General features: G+C 38.5%; 1 protein-coding gene across 1 annotated transcript in view; it reads left to right on the forward strand.

Annotated features, from left to right (window-relative positions):
* LOC144762000 (fucolectin-like) overlaps nt 1–27,962 on the forward strand; it is an 824,530-nt gene that overhangs the window by 71,974 nt on the left and 724,594 nt on the right. The window contains exon 2 of the mRNA XM_078647165.1: nt 7,049–7,116. Coding sequence (XP_078503291.1) covers nt 7,050–7,116 — 67 coding nt within the window. The 5' untranslated portion in view covers nt 7,049. The remainder of the gene's footprint in view (nt 1–7,048; nt 7,117–27,962) is intronic.

Consider the following 27,962-nt stretch of genomic DNA (forward strand, 5'->3'; position numbering starts at 1 on the left):
AGCTATAACAGGGGAATTTCAATGGTTTTGTATGAGTGAAATGTCCAGCTAACTATAACATGTGTTTACCTATAGTATATTGTAGTACCTCCGAAGCACTTGAATGTAACATATGCACATAAATATGTTACACGTCTATGCTTCACTTTGCACTGCTGGTGAAACTGCCTGGGTTAATTCGTATGTGTTAGGGGCAGAGTTACAACCCCCTTATGCCTCTTTTACTCAGCCGTTGCGTCACTTTTGTAAAGCAGCAGTGGTGCAAAAGATGTGCCATGGTGTGTGGTATTTACAAAGTCACGCATATGAAAAGTGCATCACATTGTAAAGCCCTGCGCCAGAAGGAGGCTTTCCTGAGCGGGGGGGGTGTTCTTGCACTTGAACGCCTCCTAAAAGTGACTGAGTGAAGTCTGTAAGATTTCATTCAGTCACTTTTCGGCTTATGCTGGGTCAAAACATTGCACCTGCTTGAAGCAGGTGTCAGGATTGACACAGCATTGTGTGCATTGGGCCCCAAGAACTTTGCTCGAGCTGCGTTGCGCTTGCAACACAAGTCAAGCAATGCACCACCTTCACAACACAAATACATCAGATATCTGTGTCTTGTTTTTGCCCCATAGTGCACCACATTGTAAATAGAGTGCATCCATGGTGCTGATGTCACAGTGTACAATAACTGGCATATCTTCGGGAATGTACTACTTATTGTACATCTGCTGATTAGTCTTTTAATGTACTGAATGGATTACTACACACTGATCAATTAGTCACTACAAAACTATAACAGGAGTGACAGAGTGTTTAGTGGAACTGTAAGGATAGAGACTGGGGAATTGAACATATAAAAGGCAAATTTGCAGGTGCATAGAACAGTACATGCATTGTCTATAGGGCTTTAAAGCAGTCCATGCCCTAAGGCCCGCTTTGGACCATGAGTACTTGAGTACTAGATGAAAGATTACAATTCAGCAAGGAGAGTATCTGCCTGAATGTATAGCAGCTTCACATTTAAAACAGTGTATAGATAAGCGCATACTGCTCTATGGTTCATTACAATACTGAAACAGTAGTGTGAGAGTGTTTGAAGAAACTATAACAATACAGACTGGGGAATTGAAGGGTATAAAAGGCAAGTTTGCCGGTGTATAGAACAGTGGATGCATAGTCTATAGGGATGTTAAGCAGTTTATGCCCTAAGGCCTACTTTGGTGCATGAGAACTTGGGAACTAACTGAATGCTTACAGTTCTACAAGAAGACTGTCTGGCTGAATATATAGCCCATTCACTTTTAGATCGGTGCATACATGAGAACATACTGCTGCATGACCCACTAAAATACTAAAATAGCAGTAGCATGTTTGGAGGGAGTGTAAGGATACAGACTGGGCTATTGAAGGTTTAAAAGACACGTTTGCAGGTGCATAGAAGATTGCAAGCATAGTCTATATGAGTTTAAAGAAGTCCATGTCCTAAGTCCTTCTTTGCTCCATGAGTAGTTGGGTACTGACTGGATGATTACAGTTCTGCAAAGAGAGTGACTAACTAAATTCATAAGAGCTTCCGTTTTAGCACATTGCATAGATAAGGACATTCTGCTGAATGGCTCAGTACAATACTGAATCAGCAATGACAGAGTGTTTGCTCAAAGTGCAACGATACAGACTGGGGAATTGAAGGTATAAAAGGCAAGTTTGCAGGCGCATAGAACACTGCAAGCATACTCTACAGGGGTTTAAAGCAGTCCAAGGCCTAAAGCCTACTTTGCTCCATAATTACTTGGGTACTGACTGCATGATTACAGTTCAGCAAGGAGAGTGTATGACTGAATTTATAAGAGCTTTATTTTTAGCACAGTGCATAGATAAGCACATTCTACTGAATAGCTCAGTACAATACTGAATCAGCAATCAGAGAGTTTTTGCTGGAAGTGTAAAGAAACAGACTGGGGGATTGAAGGCATAAAAGACAAGGTTGCCGGTGCATAAAAGACTTCATGCAAAGTCTATAGGGGTTTGAAGCAGTCTATGGCCTAAGGCCTATTTCAATGCATGAGTACTTAGGTACTAAATGGATGATTACAGTTCTGCAGAGAAAGTGCCTGAATGAATTTATAACAGCTTCAGTTTTACCACTGTAGATAGATAAGAAAATACAGCTAAATGGATCACTACAAAATTGAAACACTAGTGTGAGAGTGTTTGGTGAAAGTCTAATGATACCGACTGGGAAATTGAAGGTATAAAAACGAATTTGCAGGTACATAGAAGACTGCATGCATTGTCCTTAGGGGTTTAAAGCAATCCATTGCCTAAGGCCTAATTTGCTCCATGATTATTTGGGGACTGACTGGACAATTGCAAGTCTGCATGGAGAGTATCTAGCTGAATGTATAGCAGATTTACTTTTACAGCACTGTATAGATAACCACATAATGCTGTATGGTTCACTACAATACTGAAACAGTAGTGTGAGAGTGTTTGGTGAAAGTCTAACAATACAGGCTGGAGACATTGAAGGTATAAAAGGCACGTTTTCAGGTGCATATAAGACTGCAAGCATAGTCTATAGGGGTTTGAAACAGTGCATGGCCCAAGGCCTACTTTGCTCCATAATTACTTGGGTACTGACTGCATGATTACAGTTTTGTAAGGAGAGTGCATGAGTGAATCTATAAGAGCTTCATTTTTTGCACAGTACATAGATAAGGACATTCTACTGAATAGTTCAGTACAAAAATGAATCAGCAATCACAGAGAGTTTACTGGAAGTATAAGGATACAGACTGGGGAATAGAAGGTGCAAAACACAAGTTTGCAGGTACATAGAACGGTACACGCATACTCTATAGGCGTTTGAAGCAGTCCATGCCCAAAGGCCCAAAGGCCCACTTTGCACCATGACTAATTATGTACTGGCTGAATTATTATAATTCTGCAAGGAGAGTGTGTAGTTGAATGTATACGAAGTTCATTTTTAGATCAGTGTATGGATAAGCACATACTGCGGAATGGCTCACTAAATCATTGAAACAGTAGTGTGGGAGTGTTTGGTGAAAGTCTAATGATACAGAGTGGGTAATAGAAGCTTTAAAAGACAAGTTTGCCCACGCATAGAAAAATACATACTTAGTCTGTAAGGTTATGAAGCAGTCCATGCCCTAAGGCCCACTTTGCACCATGAGTACTTGGGTAGTAGCTGAATGATTACAAAGATTAAAAGAGCTTCAAAAAAAAATTTCGTCAGGTATTTCATTTTCCTGGTTATCAATTTCAAAAGTCATCTGATGAATCTCAATGTCATCTAATGCTTCCACAAAAGCATCATACAAGGTTTCATCTAGAAAATCACAGCTGATATCTCCAGCATTCATTTCTTCCTCTTCATTGTTGCTTCTCGTAAAAGGTATGTTCAGCTCTTCTACGACACTGTTACTAATTTCGAAATCGTCTTCCATTGTGAATTTCTTATATTGTAGGTCCTTGTAAAAAATCATAAACACTTTATTTTATCATTTTTCTTAATACAGAACACTTTATCAACTAATTTGCCCTGTAAAAAAAATATTATACAAACCATCTTTGAACACTTATGTTCTCCATCCATGTTTTTTTATTTCACCTCTGTAGAAGCACACTCCATTGGCCATTCTTAACAGTTATTTATACGTATCTTAAACATAATAAATAATAATAAAATTATATATTATAAAATTAGCATCTGTGGAAAACGGAAAAATACTGTTACAATATATCCTTTACAACACCAAATAAATTGTAAAGCATTTCATTTGCCTTTTTTGCTGTTCTCAAAATATATTGAATTTCACAAGAAATAGTGAGTTCAATAGTACTCATCACATAACAGCGGGCAAAAAAAAGACAATCAATAAGATTATCTTAAAAAAACATTCAACATTCTCAATAACAATCGAAAAAATTGAAATAAAACATATGTTAAATGTATTTTTCAAACAGCAATTTCTTACGTAACTATGAGATATGTCACAGAATCTTAAAATACCAAAACACTATCATTAATTTTCATACACTGTAAACAAATTTACTTTGAAATATATGCTGAGAAAATCTACAACAAATAGTCCTTAATAGTTTTATATACTTTTCCTCATAGCCAAATAGTATATCTCAAATTCTTAGTAAAGAAGTACCTCAATAGTAATCCTCAGCATCTGTCTCCCACCTTTCTGATCCAAAACCACCAACATCATTTGCAATGTCCCCCAGGGCTCATCCCTCAACTTGATGATATTCAACATCTACATGGCACCCTTACACAAGTGGCCCACCATCACAACCTCAACATTATGCGTAGTGCAGGTTTAGTGGCACCATGTTTGGCTGGCCTTCTATATGCAAACATCCCTCACTGGTTGAAGGGTGTCTGGTGCTATGGTCACTGCCATGAAGTTGGGGACACTGCCATTCAGGACTCAGGACACAGTTACACATATGGGATCCGGTTGTGTGGAACATGGTTAGTTGGTACCACATGTTGACAGCCTTCCACAGTGTAGGCCGGAGGCAGCAGTCACTAAAGGCGCACAGGCACGTGACGTTGACTTGAGCGGCACAGATTGGGAGCATTTGGTATTCGTAACCTATTATAGTCTCTTACACAATTTGCATCACTACTAATCTTGCATTGTGAACCGTGCTAGCTCCAGTGTAGGCTGGAGGCAGCGGTCAGGATGGGGGCACAGCCGTGTGGTGTTGAGTTGAGCTGCACAGTTAGTGGCACCTGGAGCACTCAGCGTGTGTACACCCTGCGATGATACGTGGTCCCGGCGGGCCGCACTGGGAGCAATGTCTTTTGTCTAATAAATTCTACCTTGATAAAGCCATGTGGTGATGATTTATGGTGCAGGGAGTTAGTAGCACCTGAAGCACACAGCGTGTGCGCAGTCTGTGATCATGTGTGGTCTGTGCGGGCTGCACTTGTGAAATGGAGTGCGTCATCTGCAATTACCACTGCATTTGAATTGTGAGCCCTGCTCTCCGCAGTGTAGATCGAAGCCAGTAGCCGGTACAGACATAAGTCTGCGGTGTTGTGCTGCTGGGTTTGTGGGGGTCCTGTGTCGAGGAGTCCTGCGGTAAAGGCAGCAGGCAGGTGGCAGGATGAGGACCGCTGCTCTGCAGACTCGTTGGTCTTCCACAAGTGAACCACGCCAAGTGCCTGACCAATTTATTCTTACTTGCACGCTGTAGTGGCGTATGTTGGACCAGCCTACTCCGCTTTCGCTTCCAGGGGGGGACAACACAGATGCATGATCAAGATCTTCCTCACTGCCTGAGGTAACATGGTTGCGCCACTGTGCACTATACTACAAGTATCAATACTATATCTCCACATTGAGAGGTTTGTGCTTTGCATAGTGAGGTCTGTGCAGCACATCACCGGTACACTTGGCATTTTGTGCATTATTATTGATGGGCGACTTTCCTCCCTTACACATATTTGGTTGCCACATCTCCCAACATTCAGCGATTTTGTGGCTGATGGGCCAGCGCATTTTGGGAAGGTCCGTTGTCCTGTTTTGCGCAGCGTCATTGGTAGTAGGGGGTGGTCCGGGGGAAGGTTCTGGTGGTTGTGGCGCTGAGTGTTGTGGCCTTGTTGGGTGTTGGAGCTGCTTGATCAGTAGCTGTATCACATGTTGGTCTTTAGATATGGCTGTGAGTTGGGTCCAATTCACACTGCAGATAGTCGACCTCCTTACACCAGTTAAAGATTGATGTTAATTTCTTACTGCTAACTCAGCTTATCGCCTGATTTTGGATTGAATTGCAGATTTTTCTGGTCGTTGAAAATATGGGGAAGTGGTGTTTTAGTTTTTTTCCACATGAATGCTAACGTTGCATATCATTAGCGTTAGTTGTGGCTCTCGTTTGTGGTGATTTGTTTGACGGAATGAATGGATGGAAAAGCTGTGAGATTTGCAGTTTTGACCAGGTAGAGAATGGGATGATAATTTAAAAACAAAGATAAAAAATAGGTTTAATGAACATTATAATTAGAAATTAGCATTTAAAAAACCTTAGAAATTCACTGAACAAAGCCATAGGTTTCAGGCACTTATAGTTAGAAATTAGAATTTAAAAAACCTTAGAAATTCCGTGAAAAAAACATAGGTGTCAGGGGCGTTATAGTTAGAAATTGGCATTTAAAAACCTTACAAATTCACTGAAAAAACCATAGGTTTCAGGGACGTTAGAGTTAGTTGGACATTTCACTCATAGAAAGGCATTGAAATTTACCAGTTATAGTTAGTTGAGCTAACTATTACTCCCGCACCCGCAATGCAATGGACTGTTTGTCCCTCACAATGACAGTAGCTAGCATTTTTGTAAAATCAAAAGGTCTTAGCTAGCTCCTAACCAATAATTAAAGGAGACCATATCACCTTTTTTGTTTCTTCTCTAAAATGGCTCCCCCTTGAAGCGCGCAGTATGTATAATTTAATGACTATTACTTAGAGAGACCTGAAGCTAAAACCTCACCTACTCAGACCAGAAATTAAGCATTGTATGGGGTCCTCGAATTGTGAGAAGCCAGAAGTCTGTCTGATGTGAAGCGCATAACTCAGAATGAATTGCACCCTGCACGAGCTTTCTAAAAACACCCTTCAAGGACTACTTGCTGACAAAGCATTGAGATACATAGTTAACATACAAGCACCTTTAGTTTATTTACAATAATATGGGGGACACCTACACCTCCACCGATGGCGATTTACAGGTGAAACTCTGACACATTCTGTTTATAGTAAATGTAAATTCTTTTTGAAATATGTTGCTCCTCAAACTCTGCAAATCCTGCTGAATTCTGCAGGGCCTAAAAGAAAGGGGAAAGCATGTTTCAGTTATCTGAGGTTGTCATTTTAAATGGTGACCTAATCAAATGGGTCACTTGTTTTCCAATCTTGCCCAGTCCTCTGTTTCAGTAGATTCCTCCATGTTCATGGTGGCCCTCTGCTTCCTTTCCAGTTTCATTGAAATGAAAATTGATAAACATTTCTTTTTTTATATGCAGAATGAAAGCTGATCTGGCAACTGCATTTGTCTGCAAGCTGCTGTTTGTCATGGATTTAGCAGTGATAGGTAATGTAAATATCCATTATTAGAAACTATTGAGTTTATTTGCAATGTACAAAGCTGTATTTTCATTGTTATCTTTATATTATATTTTCCTTTTCAAATGACCATTGACTAAGTCCTTGAGCACTTGCATCTCTCTTGGACTTTCTCTCCACAGTGCTCTCCTAGGAAGCACCTGGTTTCTCTCCTAGACACCGAAAGACTAGATTTAGGTTGATCTTCGGTAAATATTATAATGCAGCATGTTCCGAAAGTATTGTACCACGGAATATTGAGGCTAGGAATATGGACATACAGTAATACCCTTGACAGAATATTGAGGGACAAAAAAAGGTAAGTGGTTATACTTTTTATAGCCCACCTCAACCTTAAAGTGACAGTGTGGGAGATGTAGTGTATTGAAAACAATTGTTTGTAATACACAACATCTCCCACAATGATATTTTAAGGCTGAGGTGGGCTATAAAAAGTGTAAGTAAAGAAAGACTCACTGACTGTGAGAAAAGCAGTGGAAGGATGAAACCTGTTAGTGGAGTGTTATACGAGGAATACATGAAACAAAAAGCCTGCTCAGAGTATTGAATTAGGGCCAGGATCCGGCCCCTATGCTGAGCACCCACTGGGGAGTGCTTCAAATTAACGTGGATCACTTTGTGGGGAAAAAAACCCCATATATATATATATATATATATATATATATATATATATATATATATTACCTACTGGCGGTCGCCAGTAGGTATATATAGTTAGGATTTTTTCCCTATGGGATTTTTGAAAATTCTATGTCTAATAACTTTGGCGTTTGTGGATGGAATTGGCTGACATTTTCTGGAAAATGAAACATTTTGTTTCTGAGCAGCCCCTGGAAATTTGGGGGGGGTTTGTCAAGGGGGGGCCGAGAAAAAAGGGGGGTCCCAAAACGTGTTTTTAACATTGAGTTTTCCATAGGGCGGTTGGCCTCACTTTTAGCCCGAACGGCTGAATGGATTTCCACAAAACTTGGCAAAATTGTAGACACTGGTAGCCCGATGTGCCTTTGCTAGGTCTCAATATATGTGCTTCAGTGCATTTTGAGAAATTAACGTTCAAAAAAAGATATATATCTGTAACAGCGGACCGGGCAGCGCTCCGGTTCGCGGACTTTACGCGTAACGGAACTTCGCGTAGCGTAGCTGATTGGCTCTCCGGTGTCTGTCAACATTCTAAACAGTCCGGAGCGGCCGCCATCTTGTCTCTCGGTAGGATTGAGAGACAAGAGGAGGCCAAAACAAAGGGGGAAATGACCATAAGGGGGCATAGTAGATCCTCCCTGACCCCCTAGGTTTAATGTGGAGGCTTTAAAAGGGCCCCGCGGGGCAAAAAAAAAATTTTTTTTGTTTTTGTTTTTTTGCGTGGGTAGCGCCCGGTTCGCGAACCGGGAAGCGTTCTGGGCAGCGTACTATAAGGAAAATAGAATGATAGACTTTTCAAATACTGTATGTTAATTGATTGTTGGTTTTGTTGATTATTTTTTAATTTTTTTATTTTTTAAGCAATTATTTATTATTGTGATTGTGTTTGAAAATTTAATAACATTTCTAACATTTAACTAGTTTATGAATTACATATAAAAATGATTAAAGACTCAAACAATTTTTTAATATTACATACAATTTTATTTTTCGGATTGTTTTTCAAAATTTAATAGAACGTCTAGCATTTGACTGTCCGATATGTCCTCTTGTTGAGTGAACATAAGTTCCCACATTTGACCGTCATCATAATGAAGTAAATGATCCACAGATTCTACACATTGAACTAATTCATGGTCCCGTGATTCATCCATGAAATCTGAGTCATCATTGTCCTCAATATCTTTTTCTGTGTTGTTCTCCAGAACAATTTCGAAGGAAACATTCTGCTCACCTTCCATTTTATTGCTATAATTTGCATAAAAAATACATATATCAGTAGAGATAGGGCACTGTTGGGTTTAAGTTCAGACAGGTACATGTGAGTTTATAACAGAGAAGTAATCTATGGGCACTGTATGGTTTCAGGCGTGAAGTAGTACTATTAAAAAGTGCCTGTGAAGAAGCCTAAGTAAATTCATAATTATACCACAGAAACCTAAATCAATCCATAATTATAATAAAGAAGCCTTTCTCAATGTCTAACTCTTACAGAGGGATAGTATATAACTATCTGAAAATGTTTTCAAATTTATAAAATAATATCTCACCTTCTAAAAACAAGTTTAAGTTGTGAGTGAAAATGATCTTGCAATGTAGTTCAGGAAGTAGTAGTCAAAATGGCTGTGTTTCTCTCTCTTCCTTTATATATATTCAGGTACATAGCCAATCAAATGTCAGGTAAAAAAAGTAGAAAATGAAAGTAACATTTTAATTGGTTGTCAATTCCAACACTTCAGATGTGTTTTGTGAAGTAATTTACCTCAGGGTATTTAGAGAGGTCTACAGGCTAAATGGTTAAATGGAATTTCAATCAAATTTGTGAAAATGGTAGGCATTGGTATGTAGTATGAGCTAATCTATATTTGGTGAAATTGTCTCCAGTTGCTTTTCTGTAAACTACTTTCCCACCTTTTTTGATGGTGCGCTTCCCAGGGAGCGACCCGGTACGCGAACTGGCGAGCGCCCCGGTTCGCGAACCTTAAGCGTTACGGGAGTCCACCATTTTGTGTTTCGGTCGAATTAAGATACAAGATGGAGGGTAAATAATGTTCAGCATGGGTAGAAGGGGGCACGGTAGACTTATCTTGACCCCCTAGGTTTTCTGAGGGTGGCTGAGGAGGCCCATATGTGCGAAAAAAAAACATTTTTTTTAAAATTTAGCGAGGTTAGCTCCCGGTTCGCGTACCGGGTAGCGCCCCAGGGAGCGTACTTTGTTGAAAATTAGTGAAAAATGTTAGAGTAAAATAATAATTGTGAGTGATCAGATGTAGGGTAGCTCTGAGAAGAGCTTTTGGGTTTATGGTACATTTAGGTACTTATAAGTAGGTACCAATGCACAGTCTTAAATTCAGAATGAAAATTCTGTTGCCCTCATCTGAGAAGTGAACTCCATCTCCTCTGTAGATATCTTGCATGTAGTAATCCAAGTTATTGTTGTACAGGGAGCCCATTCCATGGTCTCTCATGTAAGCTGAAACAGATTTGTTTACATGCTTCCTCGACTTCTCAATTTGTGGACAAAATTGGTTTGACCACCTCCATTTCTGTCTTTGGCATATATTTGAATATACCAAGGCAGTCTGAGGAAAAAGTGCCATCAATTGCTCAAAGGTGTCCTTTAAAAGCATTTCCAGACCTACCCCAGTCAAAGTGCCCAAATCATTACCTCCACAGTGCACAATTAACAGGTCAGGTTTTGGCAAATGCATAAAGGTTTTCACCAATGGTATCAATTGGTGACATTTTAATCCTCTGTGGCCAAACCACTTAATTTCCACATCTTGTAAATTGAGGTTAGGTAAATTCCTGTTCTCAGCATACCTCTGAGCCCAATAGATGTAACTATGTCCAACAATCCAGACAGAAAACATGGTGAGAGAAGGTTCTCCTGCAGTCAGATGAAGTGTGGCAATGAAATGGCAGTTGAAAAAATAAGAGTTTAAAATGAAAAAAACTGTGGAGTTTCTGTGTTAATGAAGCAGTAACAGTGATTGGTGGATTTTAATTGCTGAAAACAGAAAGTTAGGGTGCATGGATGAGTTGTTTGAAAGATGTATTTTGAGTGGTCAAGAAAAAATCATTAAATGAAAGAATGCACTGGATATGAGGTGCACTGAGAGTTCAGAGTTCAATTGCAACATTGTTGTGTGAACTTGCAAACACCAGAGGTCTTCCAAGACGTGGTTGCCATGCAAAGAAGGCAGAAAGGGCAGAGGGGGGAAGGGTTTTCATTTGAAAAAAAGTGAGGGAAGAGTTTTGATTGGGTGACATGAGAGATATGTGTGAAGAATTACAGCATTTCTGTGCTTTTGATAGCTGCAGACTCTGGAGTGCATACCTTTTGCTCTGCTGAAGACAAATTGGTGTGTTTCTGAGACTGTTTTGAAACTCAAAGTATTTGCTAAGGTGAGAAAAGATTTCTTTAATTTAGATAGAGAATAGTGTGCTTTAAGGAGAAAATTATGAAGAAAGTTGTGTTCTTCAAATGTTGCTTTGTCTCAAGTGTTTTACAAATAGATTTTGTTTCTTTGAGAAAATGTAATTGGAGAAAATGTGAAGTATTAGTACTGACAGGGTGTTATTGTGCATAGGAGCTGTGGAGTCTTTTCAAATTATGACTTGAAAATCATTTTTGAGGAAAATGAATGGTTATAATATTTATGACAAGGACATAATGGTGTATGCTTCATTATAAGGCAATTGAGTGTCTCTGATGTTATTTTTCCCATTTTAATGTAAGACCTTTCTCTGTGGAGCAAATTGCTTGTAAATATGCTCCCACCTGTGCATGGCAAATTTAGATTTTGAATGTTTGCGTTACATAGCCATGTTAAAAGTGACACAAACATGCTGCAAAGGCAATCAAAAAACGCTTTTATGTGTCTTAAGGACATTTTAAGTCATTTCTCCATGTGCAGTGTTTTGAAATTATGATTTGAAAATCGTTTTTGGGGAAAAGGAATGGTTTTTAAATTTATGACAAGGACATAATGGTGTATGCTTCTTTATAAGGCATTTCAGTGTCTCTGATGTCATTTTTCCCATATTACATTAAAAGACCTTTCTCCGTGGGGCACATTCCTTGTAAATATGCTCCCACCTCTGCATGGCAAATTTAGATTTTGAATGTTTGTGTTACATAGCCATGTTAAAAGTGACCCAACCATGCTGGAAAGGCAATCAAAAAACGCTTTCATGTGTCTTAAGGACATTTTAAGTCATTTCCCCATGTGCAGTGTTTTCAAATTATGATTTGAAAATCGTTTTTGGGGAAAAGGAATGGTTTGTAAATTTATGACAAGGATATAATGATGTATGCTTCTTTATAAGGCATTTCAGTGTCTCTGATGTCATTTTTCCCATATTACATTAAAAGACCTTTCCCCGTGGGGCACATTCCTTGTAAATATGGTCCCACCTGTGCATGGTAAATTTAGATTTTGACTGTTTGAGTTACATAGCCATGTTAAAAGTGACACAAACATGTTGCAAAGGCAATCAAAAAACGCTTTTATGTGTCTTAAGGACATTTTAAGTCATTTCTCCATGTGCAGTGTTTTGAAATTATGATTTGAAAATCGTTTTTGGGGAAAAGGAATGGTTTTTAAATTTATGACAAGGACATAATGGTGTATGCTTCTTTATAAGGCATTTCAGTGTCTCTGATGTCATTTTTCCCATATTACATTAAAAGACCTTTCTCCGTGGGGCACATTCCTTGTAAATATGCTCCCACCTCTGCATGGCAAATTTAGATTTTGGATGTTTGTGTTACATAGCCATGTTAAAAGTGACCCAACCATGCTGGAAAGGCAATCAAAAAACGCTTTCATGTGTCTTAAGGACATTTTAAGTCATTTCCCCATGTGCAGTGTTTTCAAATTATGATTTGAAAATCGTTTTTGGGGAAAAGGAATGGTTTGTAAATTTATGACAAGGATATAATGGTGTATGCTTCTTTATAAGGCATTTCAGTGTCTCTGATGTCATTTTTCCCATATTACATTAAAATACCTTTCCCCGTGGGGCACATTCCTTGTAAATATGGTCCCACCTGTGCATGGTAAATTTAGATTTTGACTGTTTGAGTTACATAGCCATGTTAAAAGTGACCCAAAAACTTGCAAAGGCTTTAAAAAAACACTTTCATGTGTCTTAAGGACATTTTAAGTCATTTCCCCGTGGGCAGTGTTTTCAAATTATGACTTGAAAATCGTTTTTGAGGTAAAGGAATGTTGTTAAAATTTATGTGTGCCATATGCCCCCAAATTTCTTTTTCAGGGGTGCAGCAGGGTGTTCTTGAGACACCCCTGCACCTTTGGAAAAATTCCTAATTTGCGATGAGCTAATTGCTAATCGCAAATTGCACCTTCATTCCTATGGGCCTCCTGGCCCATGGAAATGAATGGGTAATTTGCAATTAGCAATTTGCTCATCGCAAATTAGGAATGGTAAAGAATCGCTATTTATTCCTTAAAATTCGCTATTTTGGCAATGCAAAATAGTTTGATGATACATATGGCGGTTCATCTCTAACAAGATAAGAAGCTTAGGGATACATTTATGATGACTGGCGCAATGAAGTGGACATCACTTACTTCATTGGTAGAGCTTTACATGTATTATCTCCTCTGTATTCTTCATCAAGCGTAACTTTCATCTGCAATCCTGAGTAGGCCTCACCTTAAACAAACCTCTGGATAGGGCACACCTTATCGTCATCCTGAATTAATCATTTAAAATGCTAGGGACAGATTTATGATAGGTGTATGCCTCTTTTGCGCCACTGTGCGTCACTTTTGTGATGCAGCGGCGGTGCAAAAGATTTGCTATGAGGCGACAAAATTACAAATTGATGCATTTAGGCAGATGTGTCATGGTGTAAAAAACACCGTGCCACATGAAACTGATGCAGCAGTGATGCAAAAGATGCACCATGTTGCAAGACAGGCCTCACTTGGGGCCATATGTATGAAGCTAATTAGCTTTTGCAAAGGCCGAAGTTCTGTGAATTTCGGCCTTTGCGAATGCTAATTAGACAAATGGTATGTATCAAACAAGTTTGATGCAAAATAAGGAATAGCAAAATTTGTTATTCTTTATTTTGCGATTGCACTGAAGGATTTGCAAATTTTGTGATTTCTTAAATGCAATGTATCAAACAAAAAATATGCAAAAAATGCCATTAAGGATTTGCAAATTACCACCAACTTCTAGTTGGTGGTAATTTGCGAATTCTTTTCAAAAAGCTTTTTTTTCCAAAAAACAAAAGGTGACATATGACGCCCATACATGCCCTTAGGGCATGTATGTGCGCCATATGCCCCCAAATTTCTTTTTCAGGGGGTGCAGCAGGGTGTTCTTGAGACACCCATGCACCCTTGGAAAAATTCCTAATTTGCGATGAGCTAATTGCTAATCGAAAATTGCACCTTCATTCCTATGGGCCTCCTGGCCCATGGAAATGAATGAGTAATTTGCAATTAGCAATTTGTTCATTGCAAATTAGGAATGGTAAAGAATCGCTATTTATTCCTTAAAATTCGCTATTTAGGAAATGCAAAATAGTTTGATGATACATATGGCAGTTCATCTCTAACAAGATAAGAAGCATAGGGATAGATTTATGATGACTGGCACAATGAAGTGGACATAACTTACTTCATTGGTAGGCCTTTACATGTATTATCTCCTCTGTATTGTTCATCAAGTGTAACTTTGATCTGCAATCCTGAGTAGGCCTCACCTTAAACAAACCTCTGGATAGGCCACACCTTATCGTCATCCTGAATTAATCATTTAAAATGCTAGGGACAGATTTATGATAGGTGTATGCCTCTTTTGCGCCACTGTGCGTCACTTTTCTGATGCAGCGGCGGTGAAAAAGATTTGCTATGATGCGACAAAATTACAAATTGATGCATTTAGGCAGATGTGTCATGGTGTAAAAAAACCGTGCCACATGAAACCGATGCAGCAGTGATGCAAAAGATGCACCATGTTGCAAGAGAGGCCTCACTTGGGGCCATATGTTTCAAGCTAATTAGCATTCGCAAAGGCCAAAATTCTGTGAATTTCAGCCTTTGCGAATGCTAATTAGACAAATGGTATGTATCAAACAAGTTTGATGCAAAATAAGGAATAGCAAAATTTGCTATTCCTTATTTTGCGATTGCACTGAAGGATTTGCAAATTTTGCGATTCCTTAAATGCAATGTATCAAACAAAAAATATGCAAAAAATGCCATTAAGGATTTGCAAATTACCACCAACTTCTAGTTGGTGGTAATTTGCGAATTCTTTTCAAAAAGCTTTTTTTCCAAAAAACAAAAGGTGCCATATGACGCCCATACATGCCCTTAGGGCATGTATGTGCACCATATGCCCCCAAATTTCTTTTTCAGGGGCTGCAGCAGGGTGTTCTTGAGACACCCCTGCACCCTTGGAAAAATTCCTAATTTGCGATGAGCTAATTGCTAATCGCAAATTGCACCTTCATTCCTATGGGCCTCCTGGCCCATGGAAATGAATGGGTAATTTGCAATTAGCAATTTGCTCATTGCAAATTAGGAATGGTAAAGAATCGCTATTTATTCCTTAAAATTCGCTATTTAGGAAATGCAAAATAGTTTGATGATACATATGGCGGTTCATCTGTAACAAGATAAGAAGCTTAGGGATACATTTATGATGACTGACGCAATAAAGTGGACATTACTTACTTCATTGGTAGGCCTTTACATGTATTATCTCCTCTGTATTCTTCATCAAGCGTAACTTTAATCTGCAATCCTGAGTAGGCCTCACCTTAAACAAACCTCTGGATAGGCCACACCTTATCGTCATCCTGAATTAATCATTTAAAATGCTAGGGACAGATTTATGATAGGTGTATGCCTCTTTTGCGCCACTGTGCGTCACTTTTCGGATGCAGCGGCGGTGCAAAAGATTTGCTATGAGGCGACAAAATTACAAATTGATGCATTTAGGCAGATGTGTCATGGTGTAAAAAAAAACGTGCCACATGAAACCGATGCAGCAGTAATGCAAAAGATGCACCATGTTGCAAGACAGGCCTCACTTGGGGCCATATGTATCAAGCTAATTAGCATTCGCAAAGGTCAAAATTCTGCGAATTTCGGCCTTTGCGAATGCTAATTAGACAAATGGTATGTATCAAACAAGTTTGATGCAAAATAAGGAATAGCAAAAATTGCTATTCCTTATTTTGCGATTGTACTGAAGGATTTGCAAATTTTGCGATTCCTTAAATGCAATGTATCAAACAAAAAATATGCAAAAAATGCCATTAAGGATTTGCAAACTACCACCAACTTCTAGTTGGTGGTAATTTGCGAATTCTTTTCAAAAAGCTTTTTTTCCAAAAAACAAAAGGTGCCATATGACGCCCATACATGCCCTTAGGGCATGTATGTGCGCCATATGTCCCCAAATTTCTTTTTCAGGGGTGCAGCAGGGTGTTCTTGAGACACCCCTGCACCTTTGGAAAAATTCCTAATTTGCGATGAGCTAATTGCTAATCGCAAATTGCACCTTCATTCCTATGGGCCTCCTGGCCCATGGAAATGAATGGGTAATTTGCAATTAGCAATTTGCTCATCGCAAATTAGGAATGGTAAAGAATTGCTATTTATCCCTTAAAATTCGCTATTTAGGAAATGCAAAATAGTTTGATGATACATATGGCGGTTCATCTCTAACAAGATAAGAAGCTTAGGGATAGATTTATGATGACTGGCGCATCACCAGGGATGTGCCAGTCATCCTGCGCTGCTGTTCCGCCACCCATGGTGTGCTGCATTTACAATGCGGCGCAGCATGGGGCAAAAATGGCACAGATGCGTGACGCATCTGTGCCGTAAAGGTGGCGCATTGCTGGAGTTGTATCGCAAGTGTGATGCAGCTCCAGCAAGGCTCAGGGGTGCCCCATCTCCACAATGTTGCGTCAAGACCTATGCCTGCTTCAAGCAGGCGCAGGGTTTTGACGTAGCTTTCTCCTATCTGATTGTAAATGCGGCACACCATGAGTGGCAGAGCAGCAGTGCACGTTAACTGGTGCATGCCTGGGGATGTGCCATTTAACATAAATCTGCCCCTTTACATTTAAGTATGTGCAGGGGACACAGAGTCGGTGAGGCTTATCCAAGGTTAAGAAGAGATGAGTCCTGTTCACTGAAAAATTAGACATAGGCTTCACCTGCTCAGCATCGTTGGACATGGCTATATAATAGCTGCAAAATGTTACTCTTGTTAAACAATTTTACTATTATAATCTCTGAGATTTGTCTCTTACTCTGCAACATCTCATTGTTGTTATCTTTCTTTAAAGATAAAGACAACATCAACATGAGCGACAATCAGCAATCAGTTGATTTTGACCTCATCATTGAACTCGTAATTGAAACATCAGTGGATGTTGATCCCTTGGATGATTTAAATCCTGAGGATGAAGAAGAACGTGATGAGGATGCAGATTTGTCCGAATTATATGACATAGGATGGGAAGCTGACGTGCTTGAGCCTATGGAACTATAAACATTTATTTAAAAAATGTATAATAAATAAAAAGTAAAAATGTCAACCGTTTAATTTAAAAATAAAGACACCTTCAAAAACAGGTTATGTGTAGTGTCTTCAATAAAATATTAAAATATGCTCATAAAATTAGATCAGATTCACATATAAAATAGCACAGGTAACATGAATATAAATTCCATTTCTTTTTTGCTATTTCTGTATTCTAAATTTGCCAAGCACTAAAAAATCTTCTATGTAAAAATGTCAAGTAGTGTTTTAAGTTTTTGATTACTGTTATTGATTTACTGTTGGGTAATAGTGGTTAATAACATTTTTTATTACATTTTACCACAGATTCAACTGCAGATCATTTCAAGATTTCAGCATGCCAACCAAAGAAAGAGTGAGAAAGGCTGCAAAACGTCAAAGAAAGCAGGTTAATGAAAAAAAGCAGCAGTCCTCTAACAAAAAGATTTGTCAAGTCACCAAGAAAGCACCGGGTAAGAGTACAAAAACATTCATAAGAAATATCTGTAGTAAAAAAAATATTACTACAGAAAATGTTTCAGTCCAGAAAAAGAGAAGCAATTCAAACGGAAAGGAAAGGCCAATGAAAAATGTTACTGCTAGAGCAAGAGATAACTCTGTGCATGATAGTAGAAAGAAACAACAGTTTAGGGACATTCGTAAACGAATGTTCCGCAACAGGATAATTGGCAATTTGTTAAAAAATATTAAGAAAGGTCAACAGAAAGTGTTTTTTTATAAGAGAAAAAAAAAGTTGAGAAAGTTATTGATCAGGCATTTGAAATTAAACGTAAGTTATTTATTTTGATAATCAATAGAATTAGGAAGCTAAACAAGGCAATTTATGATTTCAAAAGAAATAGTAGATGGAAGAGAATAGTTAATCGTAGTAATTTTTGTGAAGTTTTTTCTGGAGAATGGATGCATAGTTCAAGCTGTGAGGCATTTTTTAATGAGGAGAGTTATTTCCAGGATAATGATTTGGTGCATGCAGTTGACACCAGTGGTCGTGCTTATGAAGTGAAAGATGGTTGTCCAGTTGAAAAAGAAAAACTTGTGACAACAGAGGCAGAAGAGGTGTTAGGTAATGAGGTTTTAGGAAGACGTGCTAAGGGTCCTGTGTACACCTGGAAGTGTAGTAGTATTTGCAGTGTGCGACAGGATTCCATCAATTTGCTTTGTGATTTTGTACGGTTATTTAATAAGAAAAGTTTGAAGCAGAAAATGAGGTTGTTGCAAGAATTAGATCCTTGCAGAGTGAGAGAAGTGACAGGTTTGCATGGTCATTCACTGGCTTGTCTTTCCAGGAGAGTATGCCAGAGTGTTTTTCATCATTTCAGGATGCTAGCAGTGCATCATAATAAAGTGAGGAAATTAGTTAGAATGTTGTATTATGCTAAGAGTCCAGCAATTATGCTTAAACAATTATGCGCTGCTCTTTTGCATGGTTCTGAAATAGATGTGAAGAATATATGTGATGGAATTGAATTTTGTTACTTTGGAAGTAAAGAGGAGAATGTTGAAATTGACCAAGAAGAAGCGGGTAATGTGGAAGATAGTGTACAGGTTTCCAGTACAGATAATTTCCAGAGGGAAATTGCGACGTTTCAGGTCAAATCAAGTGAGAGGCCAAATTTCACTTGTGTGTGTTGTCGACGCACTTATTATAAGAATCAGACTAAGTTAGTGGATTTATATGCAAAAAGTGAAAGGGAAAATAATAGTGAATGGAAGGATTTCGCAACATACTTGATGGCAGAAAATTGTTTTGATTTGGGATTGGATCAATGTGTGTGTACTTATTGTTGTTGCAAATTAAATCAAAACCAGATGCCTGCTAGAGCAGTTCATAATAATCTGGAATTGGTTGAGATTCCTTCTGAATTGTAGGATTTAAATACTTATGAATCTATTTTGATTCAAAGTATCCATCCCTTTCAGGCTATTGTAAGAATGGAGCCAAAGACAGGGAAATTGCCTCCATCATATTTACAGAGAGGATTAAAGGGAAGAGTTGTTTATTTGCCTCTAGATTTGAAGAAAAACATTAACACAATTGGAGTAGAAAAAGTGGAAGAGGAACCTCTGGTTATCTTAGTTAATGGGGTTCCGACAAAGAATAAGAAAATATGGCAAGATTTAGTGGATGTTAGGAAAGTTAAAAAGGCAACATTGTATTTGAAAAAAAATAATAAATACTATAAGAATGTATATGTTGCAGAAGAGGAAGTAAGTGAGGAAGAGGATAGCGATTTGTGTGCTGGTCAAATTGAGAAAGTAGAACCCTCTACTAGTGAAGAAATATATGAACATTATAGTGTTCATCCTTTGCATTCCAAGGAAGTCATGGGGAATGCTATTGAGTTGTTTCAAATGAAACAAGCCAAAGGGAGTCCCATTAGTGTTTGGGAGGAAAGTTTGGAAGCTCGGTGTTTCCCACAGCTTTTTCCAACAGGTCAGGGAGGAAGATATGATGAGCGACCTCATCAAATTCCTGCTTCTGAATACCAGACTTTGCGATTGTATGCAGGAGATGCTAGGTTTCGACAATGCATTCCTTATTTGTTTCATCTCCTGTTTGAAAGCGATCTGTCTGGACTGTCATATGCAGTGAACCACATCTTGAAAAGTGGTATACACATGCAAAACATCTCGGCAAGTGACTTTATGGATAAAGTCAATGTCCAAGACAGTATTTTGGATTCTCACCTGATTAATCTCATGGCGTGTCAGCGTGGTACTAATGAGTACTGGTACCGTCGTCATGGTGATTTAAAATGTATGCTGAGGAACTTAGGAACTCCCACATGGTTCCTCACTCTGAGCTGTGCCGAGTATGGCTGGGAAGACTTACTTGAATTTCTACGAGAGGCAAATGCTAACGTAGAAAACATCGAATTCAAGACACCCGGAGAACTGTGCTCTTTGGATCCAGTCAATGTATGTAGGTACTTCAATCATAGATTTGAAGCTATGATGTCTTTCATCATGAATAAGAAGAATCCACCTCTTGGAGAGGTGTTGGATTTCTTCTGGAGAAAGGAGTACCAAGCAAGAGGTGCTCCTCATATACATATGTTGCTGTGGATCAAGGATGCACCTAAATTTGGAACGGATCCAGAAGACTCAGTGATGAGTTTTATACAACAGTATTCTACGTGTGCTGTTCCAAACGCAAAGGAGAAGAAAAGCCTAAGAGAAAAAGTTCTGCGTTTCCAAAGCCATCGATGTGGAAAGTACTGTCGTCGTAAATTCCGAAACAAGGACAAGTTCTACACCATTGTCGTTTCGGCTTTCCACGACCGGTGATTTCTAAAGGAAGAGTAAACAGTTTGATGTCTTCGCTGTGACATAATGTGATGAAGAAATCACCTAAAAACACATACAATTTGAAGAGGAACGAAGAGTCCAAGTACATCAACGACTACAACCGGGTGATTTTGTCCATGTGGAATGCTAACATGGATATACAGTTTGTGGCTGATAACTGTATGGCTGTGGCTCGGTATGTGACGTCTTACATCACCAAAAAAGAGAAGACAGAATTGAAGGATATGTGGGAGGACATTTCCCATGAAAAGAGCCTCAGCAAGAAGTTGTACAGTTTCAGTCTGAAGATGTTGTCGCATCGAGAAATTGGAGAGTACGAATGTTCTGACCGGTTGTCTTCAGCAAGTCTCTATGCCAAGTCCAGGAGTATCGTTTGGGCGAGTCTTGGTCTTGCTGCAACGCGTAATCGAGTTCTCAAACCTGTGCGGGAAATTGAGTATTTGGCGGAAAAGGAGCCAAACAGTACCGACATTTTGAAGACCAACATTTTGGATACATATTATCCAAATCGAAGCATTCACCTCGAGAATGTTTGTCTGTATGAGGTTCTTCAAAATTACATATTCAAGAGGAACATCAAAGAAGATACTGAGAAAGGAGTGTATGCTGTAATAGGAAGTGAGGGATGTCTGGTCAAGCAAAGAAAATGACACTTGGTAAACCATCGAAAATTGAGTGGCGAATCTCCTGAAAAAAAGGAGTTTTTCTATTTAGCACTTTTGCAACTTTTCAAGCCTTGGCGTGCAGAAGAGGAACTGCTTGGAGATTTTCTCTGTTACGAAGACTCTTTCAATGCCGCCAAGGAGACCATAGAATGTCCTGCTTTTCCCAAATATGTAGAAATGTTGAATGCGGAAATTGAACAGGAAGCAATGATTGCAGCCGAGATTGCCAGAGACAGTTCTCAGGACAGTCAGAGTTCTGCTTCATTGAGTCAGGATCCACTAGGAGGACCTGTTATCGAAAATGAAGCTGCCACTGCTATGAATGAAGTGGAAAGAGCCATGGCACATGCTCAGGAGGATGCGGTTAACTTAGAAGAGTTGGAAAGACAACTCAACGTTGAGCAGAGGAAAATATATGACGAAGTTACCATGCAAATTGATCATGGATTAAGTCATGACAAGAAAGAGTGCTCATGTACGTCGTTGAAGCCTGTCCGACTGTACGTGAGTGGAGAAGCGGGAACTGGAAAAAGTTTCCTTATTAAAGCAATTTCATGTTATTTGCAGGAAAGGACAGAGTCATCGCTGTCTTGTGTTGTCACCGCTCCAACTGGACTGGCAGCACATAACATTAAAGGGATTACTTTACATCGTTTACTGATGCTGCCAGTGGAGCATGACAACAAATTACAATATCACAAGCTATCTGGAGATGCTTGTTTTGAAGTTTCAAGAATCTGGAGGAAAATGAAACTTCTTATCATTGACGAAGTAAGCATGGTTTCCAATGTCATGCTTGCCTTTGTGCATTTGAGAATGCAAGAAGTTCTCAAAACAGAGTATGATGTGTTATTTGGTGGCAAACACATCATTGTTTTCGGAGATCTTCTGCAGCTGACACCAGTGAAAGGGCAACCTGTGTTCAAAATGCTCACGCATGAAGATACCAGGAAGTGCCTAGGCAGCATTGGCAACGTCAATATATGGTTAAACTTCAATTATGCTGAACTGCATGAAAATATGCGTCAGGCGAAGGATGAAGTTTACAAGACTATTCTACAAGATGTTAGAATTGGAAAAGTGACCGAGCATGGGAAAGAAGCTTTACATGCACGATTACTGTCAAATTTATATCCAGAACAAGATGTTGTGCCTGAGAATATTTTTCAGAAAATTACTGAGAAGAAATCTGGAATATGTTTGATGCCAACTCTTGCAGAATGTGCCAAATTCAACAACAAAATGTTGCATTTAGAAAAGCAAGAGATTGTGAAACTGGAAGCTATTGACAGAGTAGAGCATATGGGATCAACAATTATTTTGTCTGAGAATCTGAAAAAAAATTGGATTCATTAGAGAAGAGTATATCTAAAACTGCAGGTTTTGAAAAGACTCTGAATGTGTGCTTGAACTGCCGTATAATTTTAAGAAGGAATTTACATGTTGAAAGAGGTCTGGTAAATGGATCAATGGGTAATGTTGTTGATTTTGTAAAATACAGAAATAGAAATGGAATTGAATTTTTAAAAATTAAATTTGATGGCATTGAGGAAGTACAGCTAATTGGTCGTTGTTCTGCTAGATTTTTGCTTGTAAAAGACTTATATGTTCGCCGTAAGCAGTTTCCTGTTTGCTTGGCATATGCGGTGACAATCCATAAATCGCAAGGTTTAAGTGTAGACAGTGCATTGGTGAATATTGGCAGTTCTGTGTTCAAGGAGGGTATGGCATATGTGGCATTGTCACGAGTTAGAACTTTATCGGGATTGTACTTGATTGAGTGTGATGTCACAAACATTTGTGCGGATCTAGATTGTGTTAAGGAATACAATAGGTTAAGAAGAGAGTATGCGCCACATTTGCCTCAATATCCTTTGTTTGAGAAACGTGTGGTAGGCCGGAAACGAAGAAATGTGACCAATACTGGGGAGGTTGTAGCAAAAAGACGAAAAGTCGATGAACCTGAAATTATAAGCAGAAACAAAAAGGATTCTGTTGAAGATGTTGTTGGTTTTCAATTTGAAAACAGTTCTGGTGTCAACTGCTATGCTAATGTAGTGGTTAATGTTTTGTTTTCTCTAGAAAATGTAAAAGAAGAGATTGTGGTCAATTCTGATCAAAGATTTTGCAGTTTGTTAAATTCTGTCTTAGAAAAATGTAGCACTGATAGAACAAACATAGAAAGTGTGTCTGAAATTCGAAATCGGTTAGACAGATGTTCAGGCCAAACACAATTCTCTCAAAATATTCAGCAAGATTGTCAGGAGTTTTTAATGTATATGCTTGATGTATTGCATGCTGAAGGTGTAGATGTAGATCAGCTGTTTGGGCTTTCTTATCAATGGCAGCATGACTGCGAGAACTGTAGGGTATCAAGTACTACTAGTGTAGACTCAGAAAGATTTATATATTTAACTTTGCCAGACAGTAAATCAGTCTCCTTTAATAAGCTAGTAAAAGCAGCTGATCACAACATGGAGTGTAGCCAATGTAAATCTGAAATGATGTCCACATTATTTATACGAACATATGGCCAGTATGTCATTTTAATGTTCCAACGATGTAGGCCTGATGGAACAAAATTGACAACTTTAATTAAAAATTTTGTGGCTTCGCAGTTGTCAATATCAGGAAGGACTTTTGTAACTGCAGCAATTATATATCATGACGGTCCTTCAACAACATCAGGACATTACACAGCTTATTTAAAGTCTTGAAATGGCTGGTCATTCTGCAATGATTCTGTTTTAATTTTCAAAAAAAAATTGGCGTATGACCTTAAAAACTCTTACCTGGTTTTTTTAAAACCAAAATTTTAGGGAAAGAATCTCGGGATGTGCTCTGAGGAATTTCAAGAAGTTCTAATGGCTCCTACACGATTTGGCCTTGAGGATAAGTGTAGTTCAGAGACATAACTTCTAACCATAAGACTGGACGTCATGGAGAAATAAGTGCACTTTGAATGAGTTCAGAAAAACTATTTCTTTTTATAAGCTAATTGAAGCAGCCAATCAAAACATGGAGTAGAGGGAATGTAAGTCTGCAATGCTGTCTACTGTTTTACATTGCTTTGTGATTAAAAGTGATGTAGAGAATTAAATAATTGTAGTAGTCATAGAGGTAGTGTAAGTCTGCTTCATAGTAAGCAGTATCAGTGTCATAGGAAATGTAGAACATGACTGAGGAAGAAGGGGAAGATATTACTAGTCCAGGATTGTGAAAATGATCTTCAACATTTTAATTCTGAAAGTTGCGGGAATGCCAAATGACGGGATTGGCTTACAAGAAATCCAAGAGTTATAAATGGCTCTGACAAGATTTGGCCTTGTGGAAACTTGTGGTAGAGAGCAAGAAGTAATTTATTGTATGTAACATGTTTTTCAAAACGATGGAGGTTTTCTTTCAGAAAGTGGCGGGCTGAAAGTAATAACAGCACAACAGAGTGTAAGCTGTTCATAGGACATCCTTTGACGTCATGGAAAGTAAGTTAACTTTAAGGAGTTCTGAATTCTGATTTGTTATGTTGTATGGGTTTTTTAAACACAATCATTTTGATTGTGTTTTTTTTTCCCCGCTGTTATATGATGAATACCTTCAAGTCACTGTTTTTAGTGAAATTTGATACATTCTGAGAACAGCAAAAATAAACCATTTAACATGTATAATTAATTCTGTACTGTTTCCATTTATGATGTACATTTAGAACTGTGTAGGAGGCATGGAGAAGGAGAGGCTTCTGTAAGTGTCAAAGTTCTTGCATACAGTGCTCATATTCTACGTAGTCTTTCATATGATAGACTACATTTCCACAATGAGATACCTAAGCAAAGGAAACACAGGTCATATGATTGTGGAATGAGCAAAAAAATGTGCATGTTTTTCAATTATATTACCTGTGTTTCCTAACATTACACACCACATTGTGTAGATGAGGTTTAGGCCTGTTCCTGGAGACAGAGGAGGTTTGACATTTGTTCAAGAGTGCAGTGGACATTACTCACTTCGTTGGTAGGCCTCCACATGTATTATCTTCTCTGTATTCTTCAACAAACCTAAATTCCATCTGCAACCCTGAGTAGGACTTACCTGAAACAAATCTGTGGATAGGTTACACCTTATTGGCATCTTGAAACAATCATTTAAAATGTTAGGGTCAGATTTATGGTGGCCGTGCGCCTCTTTTGCTCCATTGTGGGTCACTTTTGTGTAAAAGATGCACCATGTTGCAAGATAGGTTTCAGTTCATCTCCAGCAAGATACCATCAGTTTAAAATGTATATAATTAGCATTGTGTAGGGGGCATGCAGAAGCAAAAGCTTTTATAAGTGTCAAAGTTGTTGCATGCAGTGCTGCACTTCTAGGTACTGTTTAATATGCTGGACTACATCTGCACTATGAGATACCTAAGCAAAGGCAACACAGGTGATGTGATTGTGAAATGAGGAAAAAAAACTCCACATTTTTCAATTACATCACCTGTGTTTCCTAAGTTTATGAATGACATTGTGCAGATGAAGTTTAGGTCTGTCCACGGACACAGAAGAGGTCTGGCCTTTGTTCAAGAGTGAAGTGGACATGACTTACTTCATTGGTAGGCCTTCACATGTATTATGTCCTCTGTTCTCTTCAAACAACTCGAAATTTCATTTGGAACCCTGAGTAGGTCTCACCTCAAACAAACCTCTGGATAGGACACATCTTATTGGCATCCTGAAGCAATCATTTAAAATGTTAGTGTCTTGCGACACTTTTCTGAGACAACAGCAGTGCAAAAGATGCACCATGTTTTAAGATAGGCCTCACTTCATCTGCATCAAGATACTGTTAGTTTAAAATGTATATCTTTAAGACTGTGTAGGGGGCCTGGAGAAGCAGAAGCTTCTGTCAGTGTCAAAGTTGTTGAAAAACTGTTTCTCCTTCAATCTTTTCCCTTGTCTTTTGTAATTTTTAAATACATGTTTTAATATTTTTCAAATGTTTGTTCTCTCTTTCACAGATTGAAAGTATAAAAACAAAAAGTGAGTAATTTAACGACAATTGTAAGGTAAATGTTTTGTATTCTTTTCGTTACATTTCTATCACATTCACCTACTATTAGTTCCACTGCTTCATTTCTTTAACCCTCAGTTTCCTGCCTTTGCTACTTTCCTCATTCCTTTCTCTATTACCTACTTACTCAACTCCTTCCACTCTTTTTCTCAGTCCCTCTCTTCTCATAGTTCCTCACTCTTGTTCACTCACTCCGTCTCTATTACTCTTAGTGTCTTTGACTGATCACTTTTTCACTACTTGTTCATAATGCTTTCTCTGTGTAGTTGAAGCACACTAAGGGGCATATTATGAACACAGCCAATAAAATTATTGCTGTTTTTATTGGCAGAAAACTGGTGCAAAAGTGGTTTTAGCGGCAGTTTTCTGCCGCAAAAGCGGCTTTGGTGACATATTTCTGCCGATAAAAGCTGCAAAACTTTTATTGCCTATGTTGATGATATGGCTCTATGTTATTTACATTTCTTTGCTGTTTCAATTAATCTTTTCCGTTATTTTTTGTTTTCTGTTTTCTATTTTTTCTCTCTGTTATTCCCCATGTTTTAATCTTATTTTGAACATTCACTCACATTCTCCAAGAAACTCTTCTTTGTTATTGTTCTACTCTCTTTTTTTTCTTTCACTTCCTTATCTATTTTGTTTTCCACAATTATACCCTCTTCCGTCTTTTCTTCGGTAAATAGATCTATTAAACAGTATCTCTGGTTTACTCCCTATAGCTGTCTTTCTTTTAACATCACTCTCTGTTTACTTTCCTTATACTTACTCTTCTTTTTAAAAAAAAAAAAAAATGTTTTGGTTCGCTCCCGGTTCGCGAACCGGGAAGCGAACTGGGAAGCGAACTAAAAGAAATAGAGCTTGCCAGAGTGCTAAACATTCTAGCAATTTTTTTTGAAAGGGGAGGTAGTTCTGAAAATAACTTTTTTTTAAATGTTTTTGTTGTTTTATATTTTTTTTTATTTTTTGAACATTTTTTGTTTTTTTTGTATTTTTTGAATAATTTTATATTTTTTTTGGTTTTTTTGGGGGGGAAACAACAAAAACAGGCATTGAAAAGGGCTCAAGAGGAGCAAAAAAAAAATTACTGTCTGGGGCGGTTAGGGCAATTATGATTGTTATAAGCTAGGTTGATGGAATTAATACTCATGTTACCATATGCCCAAAATTCTCCTGGATGTTTGGCACGGTTTCCCGTGCCTCTGCTGCTGTCAACGATATTAACGATGTTGACCTGGCCACAGGAGTTGCTGTTGGGTTTTGTTCCATGTCACGTATTTCCGCCCGGCTGTAATTCAGTGGATGCCACCTGTTCATGTGCCTATGCATGGTATAGTTCCCATAGCTATACTTTTTATCAGTCCCTCTTGATAATTTCTCTTTGCAAATGAGGCAGGTGACATACCTCGCATTTACTTTCTTCTGCCCTGGAGGGATTGAAAAAAACTGCCAAATGAAACTGGCTTTCCTATGGAAAACCCGGGGCACCTCTTCCAAGAACTGTGGTCCTTCTCTCTCCTCTTCCTCTAGTTCTTCCTCTTCCTCCTCTGTGTTGGTGATGACCTGG

The sequence above is a fragment of the Lissotriton helveticus genome, chromosome 6 (genome assembly GCF_964261635.1).
Source record: "Lissotriton helveticus chromosome 6, aLisHel1.1, whole genome shotgun sequence".
NCBI lineage: Eukaryota > Metazoa > Chordata > Amphibia > Caudata > Salamandridae > Lissotriton > Lissotriton helveticus.